At 37.3% G+C, this 22,288-nt stretch overlaps 1 protein-coding gene across 1 annotated transcript; it reads left to right on the top strand.

Moving 5' to 3' along the window:
* Positions 1,170 to 18,083, top strand: LOC100513484 (transmembrane protease serine 11B). The gene is made up of 10 exons (XM_021101398.1): positions 1,170 to 1,560; positions 4,807 to 4,925; positions 7,409 to 7,524; positions 7,610 to 7,677; positions 9,889 to 10,049; positions 11,688 to 11,726; positions 12,573 to 12,750; positions 14,530 to 14,789; positions 15,497 to 15,639; positions 16,404 to 18,083. The coding sequence occupies exons 1-10, from the start codon at positions 1,553 to 1,555 to the stop codon at positions 16,563 to 16,565; spliced, it is 1,254 nt and encodes a 417-aa protein (XP_020957057.1). The 5' UTR covers positions 1,170 to 1,552; the 3' UTR covers positions 16,566 to 18,083.

Below are 22,288 nucleotides of genomic sequence, written 5' to 3'. Positions count from 1 at the left end.
TTTTCTGCTGTACAGCATGGGGATCAAGTTACTCTTACATGTATACATTTTTTTTCTTCTTTGTTTCTTATTTAGCCTGACTATAAGTTCATTGATTCTACTAATCTTTTCAAAGTACAATTTTTTGGTTTAATTGATTCAAATGTAAGAGGGGAAGTGTTCTATAGTCCTATGACTAGGTCCAGTCATTTCGTGAGCCATTGCCTCTGGAATGTCAACTTCACAAGTGTTTCTCAGTTTTTCCCTCTTCTCTTACATGGGAAGGGATGGCTAGAATGATCTCAAGTTGGGTATATCCCTTCACCAGGTCAGTCAGGCTCTGACAATATTCCAGTAGGTTAGGCTCTGGTTAACTGGTTATTCCTGAGGAGCAGTTCTTGTTAAAAAGAGGGTGCTCTGGAATATTTCGAAATCATTTCTTTTTCCCTCCCCCTGACAAAAGCCAAAGAAAATTTTCTTTGATATTTGTTGTGGGAAGCTGGATGAACTGCTAGACGTAAATCTCATAATACTGTGGGGCTCTCTCTATGTCTTAATCCCCCTGGAGTTTTTAACTCACAGAGTTTTCTGCACTGAATCTCCAGCAATTTGTCAAATACAGTTCAGGTTTTCTGACCCTAGTGTTGGTTTTCATCATGGTTGCTGCACCTGAGTCTTGGCTTAGGTGAGTCAAGTTTCCCTGTATTCATTATCAGTCTCTCTAGTCATAGGGACAAGGTTTTGTCCAGGGTCTTCCTTTCTGTTATGGATCCAATAAGAATTGTTGATTTCTCAGTCAGTTTAGCTTTGGACTTATTGTTAGGATGGCATGTCAATTTCTACACTTCTTACCTGCACAATCACAATATCCACTATAGAGAGAGAACTCACATATATCCATAGCAAAAGAAAAACAATAGAAAAATTGGGGAAAAAGTTAAATTTATGAACAGCATTCTCAGAAAAGGAAGCCCAGACCTACCCAATTGTATGTAAAATAAAATCATTCTCACTAGTTATTAGGGAAATGAAAATGTAAACCACAGTGCAAGTGAATTCCACTTACATCAAAATGATGCTAACATTAGTATATAAAATTGATTCCTCGTGAAAAGTCTTTTGTCAGAAATTTCTACCTAGTTACAGCTGGTTTCAGTTGAGGAGGAAGCCAGGATTAAGGAATTAGTCAAAAGCAGATTTAGGATTATCCTGATTTACCACAAAGTTGTTTCTTGGGTGTACCTTTTAGGTGACCAATCCAAGATTGGGCTATTCTTTTTCTGAATACCAAGTCAAGGAGGTTTGTCATTCCCTGGATGACTCCTGTCTTGAAACCATAGAAATATGACAGTAATTAACACTAGCCAGACAAGTTTCATCTTATTTGTTCTCTACCCTCCACCAAGCCCATAAAAACCAACCAACCAACACTGGACATGGCACATAAAGCTGTGAACCACTGATCATCTTAAAAGCTACACCAGGAGATCCTTATTTTTATTATTACTCTCATCATTGTCATCATCGTCATCACTACCATTGTCCCTGATACCACCACAACCATCAGAATACTATGTACAGGTAAATGGAATTTTATTTGGTTTGTTTGTTGGTTTTTCTTTTTATGGCCCCTCTTGGGGCATATGGAAGTGTCCAGGCTAGGGGTTGAAGCTTAACTGCATCTGCAGGTGTACACCACAGCCACAATGACACCAGATCCGAGCTGCATCTGTGACTGACACTGCAGCTTGTGGCAACGTTGGATACTTAACCCACTGAGCAAGGCCAGGGGTCGAACTTGCATCCTCATAGAGACAATGTTGAGTCCTTAACCCACTGAGCCACAATAGGAACTCCCTGGAATTTTATTTGGGAAATTAAGTCTATAAAAGCTAACAGCTTGCTGCTGAATATCTTCTAGTTTTTGGTTAATTAGTTGCTTTTTATAATTTAAAGTTTTATTTCTGGGTTTATGCTATTGTCCCCAAGGCCTAAAGGCCCTGTAAAGTCACTGGGAAACTTTCAAAAATTGGAAAAGGAAAATCAGATTTCAGTGAAATTTTGCTTACTGTCTTTTTTATAACTATCCATAAGAACACTACCATATTTTTCTCTAGTAGTATAATTGAAACCACATCTTCTAATATGAAAATATTTTTAGAAATAACTTAAAAACCTGAATACCATTATAAACTTTTGTAATAACATACTTTACAACACAGATCCTAAATTATTACCTGACAAATGGCAGGGGGCCCTCAAAACTTAACAGATTTTCAAATTAAGTTACTTTCCACTGACTCTCAAACTTTCCTGGATTTTGGGGAAAAATTGGTGGTAGAGGTCATTTGACTCATTTGATCATTAATTTCTTTGTTCCTTATTCACAAGTCTCTCCTTAATGATTTAGTAAGTCCTCTACAGAAAAAAAAAAAGTTTATCTTTATAAAATTTGGGTATTTTTGCATTGGAATCTTGTTTTAATGCTCTTCACTATAGGAAAGAATTCAGGTTCATCCAATTCAAATGGTTGTAAATAAAATTCTAATCAATGAAAACTACAGTTTGTAATGTTTTGCAGTTTAAGTGCTAATGTAATATGAGAATGTGGTTATAGGGAAGTCTAATCTAGGAAACGATACCTAGTATGGGCTATGGGAGATAAACTATAGTAAGACGGATGTTTTAAAATTGTGAATAATGCAGTTACCATCATATTTTAAAATATTATTGTAACTTGAGTAGGGAGAAGAGTTGATTATGTCAGAATAGCAATGAGCCCTTATTTGAGGTAGATTCAATTCAAAAGTGAGTCAACTATAGTTTAGGTATGCATATGGAGTTGGTTAAATTCATTGAAAATTAATTTTAACCCATTTTCTTTGTTAAATGAAGTTCATCCTAGAATGCAAACTTCTTCCTTTAAAAAAAAAAAAGGTGAAAATTTTCTTTGATAGATGAGAGAGTAAATTATTTCATGAATGGACTTTTTTGGATATTTATAACATGATTTTAACAATTTCAACTATTCTTAAAAGAAATGATAGTCAATTTTGAGTCCGTGTATCACATTTACTAGAGTAAAGGTTAATAAATCATAAGTACTTGTGATCTTTAGATATAAAAAACTCCTTGTTTATGATAAAAAATCTGCAATGAAAAGGAAGAAGTCATATCAGTGCTAGAATCAATAATACGTACTCTTTGAAAATTTTAAGAATATCTAAAAGGGGTTTTCAAAGAAAGACATTTTATAAACTGTAATATAGTGATTATTTGTATAGAAACCATTTCAGTTCTCTTTAGGTACTACATACATAATTTAGGCCACATAGTGTTTGAGTCCCTGAAACTAATATTCACATCTCAGAAAGATGAAGCTACTGGACTAAATTATAACAAGCTAATCCAAAACAAATTTGAGAGTTCACTATCACAGTAAATTTTTCTATTCACTAGAAGTCACATATTATCAGTTATTAATAAGGCAATAAATGTTGTTACTAATTACCTTAATTATATACTCCCTTTAAAGAGTGACTTACCTAGTATAAAAAAAAATACTAAGCCTGAATTGACTTTCTTCTCTGAGGATGAGATTAAACAACTGAATTCCAGGATAAAAACATACATAGAATATCTCTGAATGGGTGGTTTCTCTGAAGATCTTTGACAAAAATGTTGATTCAGGGAAACATTAATTAACAAGTCATCAAATGAGACATAAGGAAGAGGTAGGATTAAGAATAGAGAAGAGACAGAGAGGAAATAAGACTAGGTGGAGTTGCACAGGTGTGGCATAAGGTATTTATTATTTATTTTTAAAGGATCTTCTCTAAAAATCAATTAATCCTGGAGGGATTAGAACGAGAAGTTTCTTCTGCTCATAGGAAAATATCTAATTTGACAAATAAATCCACTGATTTCAAACTTCTCTGTATTTCAAGATTTGTTTAAGATAATGCAAAACACATGGAAATTGAAGAAACAACTGAAACTATTTTGAAACGTTGTATCAGATTTTTGTATGTGTGTTACAGCTCTTCGTCCAAATGGACAGTTTCATGACATCATGTCTTTCAAGATATAAAGAATAACTAATGTCTAAAACTTATATAAATTAGACTAATGATGGCCCTATGACCTAACTGTAACCCTAGACTGCTCTATATGTATGATGCCAAGTCACAATATTTTCTGATTATTTTTCATCTAATTGACTGGTTTGATGATGAAACTTACCTATCTGTTAAATCATACTGTACAAATAATTTATGTTTATTGTAGAAACATTAGGAAATAGATTTAAAGAAAAAATAAACAAAAAGAAATGTCTACTCATAATGTTATAATATGGGAAAGCTGCAGTTCGCATTATGAGGTTTCCTTACACACTGAATTAAACATATGCCTGGTGTTACATATTTGTGTTTATAAATTTATTTATGTCCATTATGTGATACAGCTCTCATTTACAAAGATATAATCAGATCACACATGATGTTTTGTGACCTGCTTTAGAAACATTTTCAAAAAACAAATCAATTTCTCCTCATCAACATTAGAATACAAATGATGCTATTTTACTCATAGAATCCTGTTGGAATACTGTTGTATTTCTAGCAGCTAACATAGTATACTCAAAGATGATTTGTAAATGAATGAGCATTAAGGTCTATCCTCTTTTAGGCATTTGAGACTTCTATGTTTTAAGCTAACATAAAAACCTGATGGATAAGTTATAAACTGTGTTGTATGAGTTAGAGGAGAGACAAATAGATTTAGAATATCTGTCATCTGATTTGAGTCATTTTCCTCCTTTTATAGGTATGGCATATCTTCCCAGAGAAGATCTTGGCCTCTATGGATGACGATCCTTATTTTTCTTGGAGTGATGCTGATCTTGGGAGTGATTATTGGTCTCCTGGTTCATTTTCTGGCAGTTGGTTAGTATTGACTTTTCAGTTTTCAACTTTACCACTAGATCTCTTTTAACCCTTAGAATTTGACAAGAAAACACAAACATTAAATTTTTTTTCTTTTTGTCTTTTGTCCTCCCACAGCATATGGAGGTTCCCAGGCTAGGGGTCTAATCTGAGCCTTCGCCGGAGCCTTCGCCTGAGCCACAGCAACGCCAGAACCGAGCTGTATCTGCGACTTACACCAGACTTCACAGCAACGCTGGATCCTTAACCCACTGAGCAAGGCCAGGAATCGAACCTGCAACCTCATGGTTCTTAGTTGGATTCATTTCTGCTGTGCCACAATGGGAATGCCAACATTAAATTTATTTATGGAAACTTTCTCATCTACTTACTCTTTCAACATATTAATTTTAAATTATTTGACAGCAAAGTTTATAATTTTTTTTTGAATTAGATGCCTCATTGATACCCTCCATATGTTATATCACCATCTACGGAAGTATGGGCAAAGCTGAAATGCTCAATACTTTGTCGTCAATATTCATTTTCAATAAAAGTGCTTATATAGTAGGTCTGTAGTTCAGTTGTACATCTTTTAGTAAATACACCTCAAACTTTGGAGATCCCTACTCTTTTTGGCTTATTTCTGATATTGGTTGTTAAGATATAATTGATTAGTACCAATGGATAATCTACTGATGCAAGAGTGGCTCAATGGCTGAATGTTCATACTAAATTGATATTGTTTTTAATAACTTTTATTAACTCTATATTCGGAAAGCTTGGTTTTCCAGTTTATTTTTACCTTTCAGAATAATAAACCCTTAAGTTTGTGTAACCTTTTAATGTTTTTAAATAAATTTGACATCCATCATTCTATTTGAACCTCATAATAGTGCTTTAAGCCTGGGAGGGCAGGTTTTCCTATTCCTATTATCACAAGCACGAAACTGAGGCTCAGGAAAGTCAAGTGACTTGCTTGATGTCACAGGCTTTTAAATGACAGAGCTGAGCACAAACCCACATCTTAATACTTTACGTGTATTATTCTACTTTATCATGGTTTTTCTGTTTTATTCCTCTGAAATGTATTACCATATACAATAATGCAGCATGGATACATTTTGCTTGATTCAACAACAATTCCAGTTCTCTTTAGTTCTAGCCTCTTCTCCTTTGTTTCTTCCCAACTATTGGCAATTTTAATGTCAAATTTCAAAACCTGTCCTCCAAAAGCATGGTGGGTGCTCATGGCCTCTTGCCTGCCATGTCTACCCATAAACTCTCCATAATCTGCATCTATTTTCTTCTTGGCTCCACTCATTAAAAAATAACTTTCTTTGCATCATTTCCTTACAGATAGTACTCTGAGTTTTCCAAATAAAGCCCCTATGAAAGCTGTCAGTATGTTAGTGGAGACCAGCAGCTTAATCAGCTACTCTTCTAAAATTATAGTTTACATTTTAACGGGTCCCTTCTTCTGGAAAAACAACAACTTAGTGGAAAGGAAAGATGCAAAGGGGAGAACTACAGGTGTCCTGGCTTGAGTAGGAAGTCTCTGGGATGAAAATTCACCCTTGAACTTCTCTACATGGTCAACTATCTACCATTTCAGACACAAGACTATATGAACTTATATTATCTGAAATTAAATTAGTTGAACTGGACTTCTTGTGAAGTAAACATGGGCCTCAAACTCGGCTGTAAATGTTTGAAGTCCTTTTGGAAGATGGGTCTGCTCAAGGATTCTGTCCTAGGAGCTGGCACAATCTTTGTTAATATTGAGATAACTTCAGTTGGGTGAGAACTAGAGCTACCGCTCTCATTCAAATGGTAGTAAGTTAATTTCCCTGAGTATATCTGTTGAATATTAATCTTTTTTTTTTTTTTTGTCTTTTTGTTTTTTAGAGCCTCACCAGCTGCATATGGAGGTTCCCAGGCTAGGGGTCTAATTGGAGCTGTAGCCGCTGCGCTATGCCACAGCCACAGCAACATGGGATCCGAGCCATGTCTGCGACCTATGCCACAGCTCACAGCAATGTTGGATCCTTAACCCACTGAGCGAGAGCAAGGCCAGGGATTGAACCTGCGTTTTCATGGATGCTAGTCAGGTTTGTTAACCGCTGAGCCACAACAGGAACTCTGAATATTAATCGTGAGATAAAGATATGAAGAGATTTGAGGCCACTTCTTCTTCTTTTTTTTTTTTTTTTGGCTTTGTAGGGCCACACCCGTGGCATATGGAGACTCCCAGGCTAGGGGTCAAATTGGAGCTGTAGTCGCCCACCTACACCACAGCCACAGCAACGCAGGAGCCAAGCCACGTCTGCAACCTACACCATAGCTCATGGCAACGCTGGATCCTTAACCCACTGAGCAAGGCCAGTGATCGAACCCGCCTCCTCATAGATGCTAGTCAGATTCGTTAACTACTGAGCCATGATGGGAACTCCGAGGCCACTTCTAATTTCAAAATTTTCTGGATATTTTTTTTTTTTCCACAGGAAAAACTTACTATTACCAAGGTGATTTTCATATTTCTGGAGTCACTTACAATCACAGTTGTGAAAAAGCAGTTTCACAAACCGGCACAGATCTAAGTAAAGCTATTGAAACTAAGGTACATCAGAAATTTTATTTTTTTGATGTTATTATAAATTTGATTGAAACATATATAGCAGCTTTTTGTTTTTTTCTCTTGACAGATGTCAGATGCATTTCAAAATTCTAGTGTATACAAAGAATATATCAATTCTCAGGTTATCAAATTTCTGTAAGTACAAATTCATTCAAGATTCTAAAGAATGAGAACTAAGTGCATGTTGCATCAGTCCTGGTTCTGAGTAATAATAACAAAAAACATAAAGAGAAGGAGGGAGAAAGAGAGAGAAGGAAGGCAGGGAGGGAGGGAAGAAGGAAGAGCTCCCCATAAATTAAAGTATCACTGTATTTAATTTCTGTTCAGGGTAGAGAGTGATCTGTACAAATCTGTAATCTCTGTGCTTGAAGGGGAATTGTAAGGTTGTTGGTGGCAGTCAGTCCTAACTGACTTCTCTGATAAAAGATAATTAAAACCAAAGAAAACAAGGAGTCCAATCTCATTGTCTTGCTTCCCGTATACTAGCCACCTCTTTGTCCATCCATACCCACCTGGCCATATCTTTCCTAAAATAATCCTCTTTTGGGCTCTTTGATAATTACCATCAAAATTACCGCAGAGGAAGGAGTTCCCATCGTGGCTCAGTGGTTAATGAATCCGACTAGGAACCATGAGGTTGTGGGTTCAATCCCTGGCCTTGCCCAGTGGGTTGGGGATCTGGCGTTGCTGTGAGCTGTGGTGTAGGCGGCAGATGCAGCTTGGATCTGGCATTGCTGTGGCTCTTGCGTAGGCCAGCAGCTATAGCTCTGATGAGACCCCTAGCCTGGGAACCTCCATATACTGCAGAAGCAGCCGTAGAAAAGGCGAAAAGACAAAAAAAAAAAAAAAAAAAAAAAAAAATTACTGCAGAGGAGAGTGAATCTTTTAAGATAACATTTGTCTAAATATGTATTTTAAGTGTGTTTGATGGTGGTGGTGATGGTGAGAGATACAGGGGGGCAGGTATCACAGAGCATAAGGGATGGGTGATAAGGGAGAGATAACTTGTAATTTGGTAACTGCCAATATCGAATTGGGGAAGTCTGAACTCCCAAAACGAAATGAAAGAAAAAATCCAACTAGCCAACCAACCAAGCAACCTGCTTACTGACAGACAAAGGCCTTCAAAGGCCCTTCAATTGATCATATTATTTTATTTTTAATTATTTTATTTTATTTTTATTTTTAGGGCTGCAGGTGCAGCATATGGAAGTTCCCAGGCTAGGAGTTGAATCAGAGCTGCAGCTACCAGCCTACACCACAGCTACTGCAATGCCAGATCCAAGCCACATCTGCAACCTACATGACAGCTCACAGCAATGCTGGATCCTTAACCCACTGAGCGAGGCCAAGGATCGAACCCACATCCTCATAGATACTAGTCAGGTTCATAACCTGCTGAGCCACAACAGGAACTCCCTTGATTATAATTATTTTAAAACAGAATTGTGTTCTTTAAAAATTGTGATTAATATGGCTTTTGGTGTGAAAGTCTTCAAAAATGAATTTATTTTATTTCATGATTAATAAAAATAATGAACTGAATATATAGATAATGAAGATTCTCTTCATGTTTCATTTTATTTTGTTTTTCTTTCTATGGCTGCACCTGCAGCATAAGGAAATTCTTGGGCCAGGGGTCAAATCAGAGCTGCATCTGTGGCCTATGCACAGCCACTGCAGTTTGAAGACACATCTGTGGCCTATGCTGCAGCTTGTGGCAACGCCGGATTCTTAACCCACTGAGAGCGGCCAGGGATCAAACCTACATCCTCACAGAGACAACACTGGGTCTTTAACCTTCCAAGCAACAGTGGAAACTTCATGTTTTAGAGCTATGTTTCTGAGCTTTCTCATTGTATAGATCTGTTGAAGTGGACATGTGTAAAAAACTATAGGAATAAGCTTAGTACTGGCTCCTGAATATACACTAGAATTTATCTTTTGAATGTTCCCGACCCTGCATTTAAGTTCTCATTTGTCTCTTTCTCTGAAATTAAGTTATTAGAAAATATCTATAGAAGAACACTATGTTTTTTTTTACTGTTTCATAATAAAATCTCAAGCCATCATTTGTTGGCAGGTACTCAGTTTCTCACATGTGTTTGAATATTCTGATTTCTAGTTTGTAGTTCACATTCTTTTTCATGAACAATACCTCTGAATCAATTAGAAGACTTGTAGGGACTTTTTGCACTTTCTATACTATACTTGGGACAATATCTGTGTATTATGCTTGAATACTTATAAAGGCAATATAATAATTAAAATGTGAGAATATTCAATGTTCATAAAATATCTAAAAATTCAAAGAGCAGCACATTAGAACATTTCTGTTGTTTCTAGGCCTTATCCCAATGGATCAAGGGTACAGTTTCAATTGACACTGAAGTTTCCACCAGCAAAGAAGAATAGCATGAAAACTAAAATCGAAGGTATCTTACATCAAATGTTGAAGGACAACATGGCATCCTGGAATGCAGTTCCCTCTTCCATTAAACTTACAGGTATTTCACTTATTTTCATTATTTTCCACTACTTAAGTATTTAGAGTATTTTTTGAAGGAACTGGAAAAAAATGAACCAAGAGTTTCAGAATTTGCTTAGGAAAAAAACAGTCTTAAACTCTGGCACTCCTATCATTGAGTTGGTAGTGGACAGGGCAGTGCTATAGAATCTTTGTCTGAACAGTGATAGAAATGTGTTAAACTACAGGTGTGCTTATGAGACTGGAAGGCCTGGCTCTTATGGATGGAAACAGGAGTGAAAATAATAATTGAAGGATTATTCCTCCCTACTTTGTATTTTTGTTAGGATCTCACTGTAGGAAACGGTATGAAGCAGGAGTAAGTGTGAAGTTGAGGATAGGGAGTTCTCATTGTTTCCTGTGGAAGAATGGAAGTAATACTATTTGAGGAAAAAACTGTCTGAAATAATTTCCTAGAAGACAAGGAAGATTTTGTTCCAGTAAAGAAAGCAAAGTTTGTGACCATCTCGGAGGTCCTGCAAGGGTCCTGAAGCTCTAACTTGCATGGTTTAGAAGGTCTATTAGTGATAAGCTTGTGGTTCCAGAGCCCAGTTTTGTGGTTCTTCTGGACTGGCATCCTAGCATCTGTCCTTGAAGGCTATAACAGCTGCCACCTGCCTATTACAGCTCCTTTGCCTCAAAATACAGACCCAGTCACCAATGAGCCCCTCATGAGAAGTGAGGTTAGGGCAGAGCTTCTGAAAGGTGCAATACAATTCCTCTGTGGGTAGTTATCGGGAAAGAAGGCTGTACCAGTTACTTGCTGTCCCTCTGTTTCCCAGGATTCAGAGTTGGCACTTCCTGACGTGGCTTTCTTTAGTTCTCTCTTCGCTTTATCTCTAAAATCTTTTCCCAGTAGAAAAGAGACTTGAGGAGTTCCCATCGTGGCGCAGTGGTTAACGAATCCGACTAGGAACCATGAGGTTGCAGGTTCGATCCCTGGCCTTGCTCAGTGGGTTAAGGATCCGGTGTTGCTGTGAGCTGTGGTGTAGGTTGCAGAGGAGGCTCGGATCCCGCGTTGCTGTGGCTCTGGCATAGGCCAGCGGCTAAAGCTCTGATTCGACCCCTAGCTTGGGAATCTCCCTATGTCATGGGAGTGGCTCTAGAAAAGGCAAAAAAAAAAAAAAAAAAAAAAAAGAAAAGAGACTTGAATTTAAGTTACCTTCTCAAAATTTCATAATTCAGTCCTAGTAATGAGATGACTTCTAAAGAGAATAATAGGCCCAATGAAGTGTAATTTTAATTGCATTTTTTTCTTTAAAATATATATATACCTCTGAGTATTTCAGAGTAAAGAGAATTTTCATAGGGAAAGAAATCCAAAGATTATACCCAATGCCTCTTTTGGTAAGTGTCAGCTTCTTAGTTCACTAAATATTTTACTTCAACTATTATAAAACTGAGAGATTTTCTTTTTTTATTTCCTTTTTCTTATCCTATACTACCTTGCAGAAAGAGATGTGCAAAGATGGCCAAACTATGACAAATAGGATTGAGAAGGGTTGATACGCAATAGTTAAATGTTGGGTGTAATGGGTTAGGAAATTTAGTTTTTGGGTTGAAGAGAATTGTTTGGTGATTTTTTTGATAAACTTCATTTTTTTTTTTTTAATTTCAGAAACCAGCAAGGCTAATGCTGAAATGCTCACTAACAACTGTAAGTTTATAAACTTTATTATAAACAACATAATAATTTAATAAGTTAATAATATTATAAACCTAAGATACAAAGAGTTCCCCACCACTTTTCTAAAAAGTATCTAGAAATACTTCATGTGGAAATCTATAGCACTCTTTCAACATTATTACATTATTATTACAGAACCAGATATCTATCTGGAATTTCTTTTTGAAAAATACCGACCATTTGTAAGGGGTTGTCCAAAAGGGCAAAATGGGGAACTATTTTTGAAGAATGGAATTATGAAGAATATCATGTCTGAATTAGTTACAAAAATTTTTTTAAAATGAAGGATAAAAGGACAACTTAGGATAAGAAAACGCAAAACTAAATTATAACAAATATATTTTCTATAAGGTAAAAAAGTTATGCACCTCTTCAACAAATTCTTTTTATAGTATCATGTGGCCTGCAACATAATTGATCCATGCATTCATTCATTTAGCAGGTATTAATGGAGTATCTATTGTCCACATGGGGCTTTACAGAGAGTACTACATGATGCCATGCGAAATACAGATATCGATGAGGCAAAGTCTCTACCTTCAAGAATTTTTCAACATGCTTAAAGAGACTGGAATTATACTAGATATATACAAGTCAGTAGTTGAAAGATGCTTGAGACTAGAAAAGAGGAAAAGGAAAAGTTATCGGAGGAGGATGGAGAGGGCTACCATGATAAGGGTACATTCCAGGAAAGGAACAGTATTGGCTAGGATATGCTGGACAATCACTGATGGGTGTCAAGCAATGTTTTAAACTATATTTCTTATAAAGCATAGTCAAAATATCTGCTCTTGTATAAATAAATCCTTTCTTCAGGTTGTGGAAGACAACTGGCCAACAGTATCATTGCAGGCAACCGAATTGTGAATGGGGAAAACGCCCTGGTAGGGGCCTGGCCCTGGCAAGCAAGCATGCAATGGAAAGGCCGACACCACTGTGGTGCCTCTCTGATTAGCAGCAAGTGGCTCCTATCTGCAGCTCACTGCTTTGCTCTGTAAGTCTGAAAGTCTGACTACATGTAGGATTCTGGGTGCAGGTCTATTTGAGAGTTCTGTGGGGCTTAGCCTAAATGTGGGAAGTTCACCAAGACCATATGAAATTGACAACCACTTGCACAACTGAAAGGAAGCAAAGACTTTTAAATGTGGCAGTGGCAGGGCCCAATTGGTAGGGTGGGGGGTGAGGCTGGTGAATGGAAGCAATTAACATTTTCCAAATAGCTGCCTTGGCCTGATGTTAAGTGCTTTACTTGCATCATTTTATTTAATCATAACAATAATTCCAAATGGAAGGTATGATTTAAAATCTTTAAATGATGGGGAAACTAGGGTTCAGAAATGGTGATGTAACTTGACCAAGATTGTACAGCTCTTAAATAACAGAAACTGAAGGTGAACTTAGGTTATTTCTGACTCCTGTTACCTGGTGCTTACTTGTTGTGCCCTCTGGGGGTTTACAGTCTAGTTGAAGAAACTTAAATGTGGTACACTGAAAGTATAAGGCAGCAGAGTGTAGTAAATGTCACATGTACAAGATCGTAAGTGCTATGGAAACTTGATGAAGAAAGAGAACATATCTATTTGAAGTCTACAGTTGTACGATTTGATCTAGACTCTAAAGACCTAAGATTTGACTGATAGGGGTAGGCAGATGGGAAGGAAAAATACACATTTCAAGTTGGGATAATAGACTTCTTCAAATGTGTTCAGGTGGAACCACACAAGTCGTATGCTGTGGGCAGCAAACAAAGAAAAATTTGAAGTAGAGAAGGTTTGTAAAAGGAAACATTAGAAAGAATGCTTAGAAAAGGTAGTTATATTGCTTGAGGACACCTCTAAATGACAAGAGGCTTACTTATTGAAGAAACTCAGCTGTTAAGTGTGTGAAGTCACTGAAGTTTTTACAATGGGAGGATTGGAAAGTGTCGTAGTTACATATGAAGGTCTTGAAACTTTTAAAAAGAAGCAGCAGGTGTGGTTCCCATTGTAGCTTGGTGGTAACACTAGTATCCATGAGGATGCGGGTTCGATCCCTGGCCTCACTCAGTGGGTTAAGGATCTGACATTGCCATGAGCTGTGGTGTAGGACACAGACATGGCTCGGATCCTATGTTGCCGTGGCTGTGGTATAGGCCAGCAGCTGCAGTTCTGATTCAACACCTAGCCTGGGAACTTTCAAATGCCGTGGGTGTGGCCCTAAAAAGAAAAACAAACAAACTAAAAAAACAAAACCTGACATTTTGAGGAAGGTGAGAGTAGTTAAATAAGTTGTTAGGGCCTAAATTGACAAAGAATCTCAGGGGAATTGGAGAATCTGGTCCGAAGCCATAATGCACTGACTCAGTAAATATAATGAGGAGATGGGGTGAGAACAAGCTGCACTTTTTTATGTGTGCAGATACCTAGAAACTCCCACAGGCTCCTGGAGCCCAGGCTGTATGGCACTAGGAGTGATTCTAAACCACTGAGGCACTCACATGACTCCTGCCCACCCAAATTCTCAGAAACTGGATGGGGCTGAAGTAGCAGGAGGCATCCATGACTCAAGTTAGGAGGATTTGTAGAAGGGTGGCATCTCTAATAGTCCTTAGCACCACTTTTATGTGACTACAGCATTTATAATGTCCCTACATCAAAGACATCTTTTTTTAAAATAAGAATTGGAAATGCTTTATAGTGCTGTTTGGGAGACTCATCGCTTAAAAGTTATAACAACTGTGAACACCATTTTGGCCCTAAAACTGAATGTATTTTAACTAAATTGTGTCCTCCAGGAAAAATAATTCAGAAGACTGGACTATCAACTTTGGAACTCTAGTAAATAAACCATATATGAGGAGGAAAGTCCAAAACATTATTTTTCATGAAAATTATACCAAGGCCGGGGTCCATGATGATATTGCCCTCGTGCAGCTTGCTGAAGACGTCTCTTTTACGAAGTATGTTCGTAAGATTTGTCTTCCTGAAGCCAAAATGAAGCTCTCAGAAAATGACAGTGTTGTAGTTACAGGATGGGGAACACTTTATATGAATGGTAAGTTTTTCTACAAATATGTAATAGCTTCATAGGAATAATTATTTAATCAATCAAATATCACTCTCTCATACAATAAACCAATCCGTAAATATACTAAAAAGAAAACCAAGTGATGGGGCCAAAAGCATGGCATCATTTCAGTTTCTGAAATATCTCTGAGAATGAGATATGGAAAAATCGGAATCTGTGTGTGAGGCAGTCAGCTATCATAAACATTGGAAAGAAACCAGTCTAGGAGTTCCTGTGTGGCTCAGCACATTAAGAACCCGACATAGTCTCCTTGAGAATGCAAGTTCAATCTGCGACCTTGCTCAGTGGGTTAAGGATCCGGCAATGCCTTGAGCTGTGGCATAGGTCAAAGATGCAGCTCAGATCCGTAGGCCAACAGCTGCAGCTCCAATTCGACCCCTAGCCTGGGAACTTCCATATGCTGCAGATGTGCCCAAGAACAGAAAAGAAAAGAGAGAAAGAAAGAGAGAGAGAGAAAGGAAAGAAGCAAGGAAGGAAAGAGGGGAAGGAGGGAGGGGGAAGGAAGGAAGAGAGAGAGAAGAAGAAAGGAAGAAAGGAGGGAAGGAAGGAAGGAATCTAGCCTGAGACTGATTTGGCTCTTGATGACTAAAAGAATCTGCTTTATTCCATAGATGTTCTTTGTCTCAACAAACATGGTTAAGATCTCCATAATATGTAAAATGTATTGCCCTTAGGTCCTCTCCCAGTAATACTTCAACAGGCTGTTTTGAAGATTATTGATAACGAAGTTTGCAATGCTCCCCATGCATTATCTGGCTTGGTGACTGACACAATGCTCTGTGCTGGATTTATGTCAGGAGAAGCTGATGCCTGTCAGGTACCTCTAGATACATTGTCTAATCATTTTCTCCCAAGGTACTATTTCAAGGGAAGATTTTATCACCACAATTTTTTTTTGTCTTAATGATTTTCACAGAGAAGCTTCTTATTTCAATCCCCATGACAAATATTTATTAATCTCATCAATGTGCCTAGAAGCTGGGGTTTCAGTGGTGAATACAATCCCTGCCCTCATGGAGTTTTCAGTCTAGGAACCCATACCTTCAAGGTAATGAAATAAATTGGCCCTCAACGGGGACCTGCTGTGCAGCACAGTGAGCCCTACCAATATTCTGTTATACTCTATGTGGGAAAAGAATAGATGTGTGTACATGTATAACTGAATCACTTTGTTGTACAGCAGAAATTATCAAAACAGTGTAAACCAACTAGACTTCAATAAAACTTAAAAAAAAAAAAGGCCCTATTTTCTGGGCAACCTGCAGTCCTAGAATGCTGCCTCTTCCTTATCCAGAGATGCAGCAGGGGGTTTTACATGCGCATGTGTCATCCATTCCTCAGAGGCTTCATCATGGAGCACTTTCTCCATAGCAAAGCCTGGACTCATTACAAAGTCAAAAGGCTGGTCTTCCCAATCCAGTCCAATCCAGCTGTGATTGCCCTGGATTTTGAAGAAACTCAAGTTCTGAGCCCAAAGCGGATGGACTGTTTTCACTGCTAGGGGCTACTGACAACTCCAGAGGAGAGGCAGAAGGAAATTCTTTGACAGGACAAGAAACATTTTTTCTCTTTTTCTTCTAGAATGATTCTGGTGGACCACTAGCTTATCCTGACTCTAGAAATATCTGGCACCTTGTTGGAATAGTAAGCTGGGGTGAGGGATGTGGTAAGAAGAATAAACCGGGTGTCTATACTCGCGTGTCTGCTTACCGTGACTGGATTACCTCTAAGACTGGACTCTGAGAGAGAAGTCATTTTGGAAAGACACAAAAGACAACCGTAGAGTATTCTTATCCATCGCTGCAGAATCTTTTTGATTAATGGTATACCAATCGTTTCTTATGTACAAATGCATGAAGGTCTGGATTAATATTTTATCTAAAATTCTATCCATTCATTTATTTACCTATTTAACTCATATAAGAAATAGGAAGGAAAAAAAGAAAGGGTGGCCAAAATATTTTCATGAATAGCCTAGTTTTGACATTATGTTCATAGTAGACCTTAATTTATTTTTCAGAATTAAAAGAGATATACATTTTGGTAGCATGAGAACATATATGTTGGCTCTACCAAATAAATTATTTTTCATTCTATAAATTATAATTACATTTTGTTAAACTGGAATATGTAAGACAAATAATGTACATGCACTTTTATTTATATGGGAGATAGTTTGTGTACCTTGTAAGATATCAGAGCTTCAACTAGACCAAGTCTCTTAACTTACAGATTGAGAAGCTAAAAACAATTCTTGCTTAAAGTCATTCTTCAGCCTCTCTGAAAAGCTGTACCACTCACGTGAATTTTCACTCATAGAATTTAAATCCAAAATTAGTCCGGAATTTAAAAATGATTTTAAAGTTGCCATTCTTTATTTAGTATTTCCTTCCTATCCTTCTTCTGTTATTTGTCTGGACTCCTTTGCAGCAAAAAATACCATGAGGCCCTCAAGGGCGGAGAACTGTGTAGCATCTCATGTAGTAGCTCTCCTGACAGTGCATGTGCCAGTGTATGAAGGGCCAACTTTGTAATCTCTGAAAATAGTTCACCTTTTGTAATTTCCTAAAATTAAAAAAGTAGTTTCAAATTTCATAAGCAGCTGAAATAAAAAATTCTCTCCCTTCAATTGTGATGTTACTCTTTTATTTTCTCTTTATCATAAATTATGACTCAAATGACATGCATAATGACAAGAAGCCAGTCCATAACCAGGTGTGACAGGATGGCGCTCTTGTCCTCCCCATACTTTTCTCAGGCATGGGACACACATTTATTGAACACCAGTGTGTTCTAGGAACTGTCAGTATTGTCTTTCAAGGCTGCTGCATTTAGTGGATAAACATAGGCAGTAAACACATGAATAAGTTCGGATTGTGGTAAGTGTTATGAAGGAAAAAAAAAAGCAATGTGATAGAAAATAATGGGGCAGATGAGAAGTACTTGAGATCAGAGAGTCTGAACAACTTTTCAAGAGGGCAGCATTTGAATTGGATCTAAATGATGAAGTGGCAAAATATACAAAACATCTGAGAGAAGAAAACTAATGGGAACAATTGTAGAATCCTTGAGGGAGAATTACAAGTGAAGTGGATGTATGGGTAGAAAAAAAAGAGCCAGTGGGACTTAAGCCTGGTGGGTAAGTGAAAGATGGTAGGGCAGAACTGGAACGAGGTAATTAAGGGCCAGGTCAGAGAAGGCTTTGTAAAGACCTTGATTGTATTCAACTACAGTGGGAGACCCTTGAGTTTTCCAAGCAGAGGTGTGAGTGAGATGATCTAACACATACTCTGAGAAGATGCTTTAGCTTTGATGATGCAAATGGGCTGGAGTGTGGAGGGGTGAAGGTTATACAGTGAGAAGCAGGAAGATGGATTAGAAGACAGCTGCAGTTGTCCTGTTCTTGTTCCTTTTCCTTGGGTCCAAAATTTATCTAGGTGGAATAACAGAAGGAGTCCTCTTATTATGCAACTCAAAACAGAGGGGGAAAAGACACTCTTGTAGCGTAATTCTACCACTAAGGGATAAAAGAGCTAAACTACCTGTGTTCAAATCCTAGCTTTGTCACTTACTAGATGTGTGATATTGGGCAAGTTATTGACACCACTGCATCTCAGTTTCCTTAGTGGGACATGGGGATAAGAATAATATCTACTTCCTAGAGTTGTTATGGAGTTTTGATGAGTTAACACATATAATGTACTTAAAACACATAGCAAGTGCAAGATAGGAATTAGCTATTGTCACCTGTCTTTCCTTTGGTTACAATAGATCAGCAGTTGAATCAACACAGATATAAGGCTGAACTCTCTACTTTTGAGTCAAGGTCTTTGTTTCTCTGTCACCTATTCCTCCCATATGATCAATCTTATCCTCTCTACTGGATCATTTCCATAGACACAGTAATTCTCTAATATTTCCCAGATAAAAACAAAGGTTTTTTTTTTTTTTTCAATCCTACATCTTCCTGCCATATTGCTCTGCAAAATTGGTTGAAAGTACTATCTCCATGTAATTTCTCTGTTTTCTCTTAAACTCACTCCAATCAGGGTATTGATTCAGACACTCTTCTAAAGCCACATTTGCCAAGGTCATCAGTGAGATCCATGTTGCCATCTCCAATGCTCAATTCTTTTCTTACTTAACCCATCAGGAGCATTTAGTATTGTTGCTTTTTCTCTATTAAAACATTTTCTTTACTTGGTCTCTAGATAAAGAACACTTTGGGATAATCTTTCTATGTTATCAGCTATTTATCTTCAGTCTCTTTTGCTAGATAGTCTACATCTTCCTAAACTCTATATGTTGGAGTGGCCCAGAGCTCTGTTCTCAGATGTCTCTTCTCTTCTACTTACATCCATACTCTAGGTGATCTTAGGCAGTCTGACTATCTGCCAGCAACTTACAAGTGTTTTAACTTTAGCTCCCACTTCTCCAGTGGCATATACCTAAAATTTCTGCTTGAGGATCTAATAGGCAAATTACATTAGTACATGAAAACAGAAGGAATTCTTCATCTTTCTTCAGTCTTTCACTTCCAAAAAAAGAGAAAAGAAAAGAAAAAAGTCCTGGAGTCATCCTGAGTAATAGATATTTAAAATTATTGTCCTTTATTATTTTCATTATTATACTTTTGTATCAGATTGATAATTGGACTGGGAAAGTTCTATCCTTACTTCTGGAAATTTCTGAATACTTGGCTTTGAATATTGGCTGAAATAAAGTCAGTAGGATTTATGTGAGGCTTAAGGTCTGAACTTTCCTGGCAACCCTGGGCCAGTTTGTTTACTGATCCAGGATCCTGCTGGGGACTTCTGCCATGAGCTCTCTTGAAGCTGAAGAGTTTGGTGGTTCAGTCTGAGACAAAATATGTGTGCCTGTGAATAAGGGAAGCTCCATGGGGAGCTTGCACTTGTATATCCCTTGGTCTCCCAATGCTTGTCTGCCCTCTCTTGAAGTTTGCCTTGAAATAAAAGTTTTATGTTAGTATTCCCTATGGAGTATAGGAGTCTTTTAAAATATCCAAACTTGTAAAATATTGGCAAGTTTTAATAAATAAAATTGTGGCGGTGTGAAGATGGCTTGCACAAAGTAGGAGCTTAATGTTAAAATTTCAGAAATCATGTTGTCCAGTTGTAAAACACACCATACTTGAAAATTAAGGGCACTAAATACCCAAAACTCATCATGTCCTAATTACTTTACTATATTTTACTAGTGTTTATGGTCTTGAGGTTATTCACATTCACTGTATCCGTATGGTAAAGATAAACATAACACAACGCTACTTCTCACCACTTCTAAATCCATGTTCAGTGATGTCAAGTGGGTAGCTTCAAAATGGTCCTGGTGTGAGTATATATTGAGTATACATGCCATGGAAATTGGTCAGTGCTGGAAGTTGGCTCCTACCCTCTGGCCCTGAGACCTGGTTGTTTAAACATTCACTGCCATGCCACTGAATGTAACTATTCCTTATTTACACTTTTAAAAGAAATCTTCACCAGATGATGCAACTTGAGCTCAATTTCTATTCCAAGACAAAGCAGCTTTCTGGCCATTGCACCAGATGTTTTATTAAATGCCTTAAGTATGGCCTGCTAGTGACTAAGGTAAATAACCTCATTTGTTTTCATTTTTCATGATTTCACTGCAAGAGGAAGGTTGCAGAAGGTGCTATTTTTGAAACATTTCATATGGATGTGTCAAGCACATTGCAGATTTGCAGCTTACAGTGGTTAAAGGATCCTGGAAAAGACAGTCATGTTACAATGTTGTGTTCTCTACAATTATTATGCTTAATGATGAAAATAAGATAATTCTATCATGATTTCTTATGTTGTTTCCTAAATAAATTTAATTACCTTCATTTAAAATTTGTCATGGTTGACACTCTTGGTTGAATAAACAAAATATTTTCATTAAATTAGGAGTATATACTATACAATAATTCCATTAAATAACTATTTTTGGTTTCATAGGTTTATGGTCTTTACATCAGGTTTATTTCATTTATCAAAAAAAAAAAAAAGACTGAATAAGGCAGAAATCACTAGTCAGGGTAATGAGATTGTCCTCATATTTTCCTTCCCAGTTATTTGATGAAAGAGAAAGGATTAAAGGTCATCAAACTAAACCATGGTCAGAAACAGGGATGAGTTCTTAATAATTAAGGAGCCTAGGAGCACCTCTTTCTTCTGCTTAAAATCCTACTCCACTCCAAGCCTTAATACCCTTAGAGAATAAAACCTAAACTCTTTATTATGATGTGCAAATCCATACAAAATGTTGCCCCACTTTTCCTGCTCATTATAACAGGTTAAGACATAGCTTATGTGTTTCCTCTTACCAGAAGGGCTTTCCTAACCTTCCCAGTCTGGTGCTCCAGACTGTCCCAGGCATACACCTGTTGTATACTTTCTAAAAGTATCCATTCTCTGTTTTTGCATCTGACTACCCTGCTACACTCCAAGCTTCTTAAGAGCTCTTTTCCATCTCTGTTCCTGGACCTGTGGCTGGTTCAGTGGAGCTAATAATCCTGTCCAACTGAATAAAACTAAAATGTCCTATGAGAGGAGTTCCCTTTGTGGCGCAGTAGAAACCAATCAAACTAGTATCCATGTGGATGCGGGTTTGATCCCTGGCACCACTCAGTGCTTTAAGGATCCAGTGTTGCCAGGAGCTGAAATGTAGGTGGTAGAGGTGGCTCAGATCCCATGTTGCTATGGCTGGGAACTTCCATAGGCCGCATACTGTGGCCTTAAGTAATAATAATAATAATAATAATAAAATAAAATAAAATAAAATAAAATAAAATAAAATAAAATGCTCTATGAGGATCTGGCTGCTCCATGCATCCCTGTTCTTCCTCCCATCATGCCTCTGCATTTACCTTGTGTTCTGATCACACTGTTACTTGAGATTTCTGAAACATGCTATTCTAGGCCTTTCAAATGCTGTTCATCCTTGTCTAGAATGTCCTTCTGATGTTTTTTCAGATAAAGTCCTTCCCATTCTTTACAAATAAGCTGACACCTCTGTGAGACTTAATCCACTGTGTTTCCATGGGCTTTGTGCTTGTTGTCATCAAGTCGTCATCTCATCCTGGAAATTCTACAGAGCCAACAAATACAATTTATTTTTAGCCAATATTAATTCGGTCTTACCTCACTGAGAACCTGTATTTTATTGCCAATTCCTTCTTTTTACTTCTACTCAGATGCACATCAAAGATAAGCATTTATTTCAACAAGTATATTTTAAGTTATTTAATGATATAAACAATGTATTAACACATTACCCTTGTGAAAATAGTAAACCCATTACAGTCAAACTAAAGTTTCTTTAGTGATCATTTTCAGTTCTGGTCTCTTTCCTTCTCCTTGGGGATAACCATTACTTTGGAATCCTTCCAGATCTTTTTAAATTATTTATCTCTTCATAAATAAAAACATGAATTTAAGTAT

Source organism: Sus scrofa, chromosome 8 (genome assembly GCF_000003025.6).
Source record: "Sus scrofa isolate TJ Tabasco breed Duroc chromosome 8, Sscrofa11.1, whole genome shotgun sequence".
Lineage (NCBI taxonomy): Eukaryota > Metazoa > Chordata > Mammalia > Artiodactyla > Suidae > Sus > Sus scrofa.
This window is presented reverse-complemented; position numbering and strand designations above follow the sequence as displayed.

Excerpts from the sequence above, each read along its gene's own strand:
- LOC100513484 (XM_021101398.1), top strand. Across the intron at positions 10,050-11,687 it reads CTCTTCCATTAAACTTACAG|AAACCAGCAAGGCTAATGCT; the intron begins GTATTTCACTTA and ends TTTTAATTTCAG. Across the intron at positions 15,640-16,403 it reads GAGAAGCTGATGCCTGTCAG|AATGATTCTGGTGGACCACT; the intron begins GTACCTCTAGAT and ends TTTTTCTTCTAG.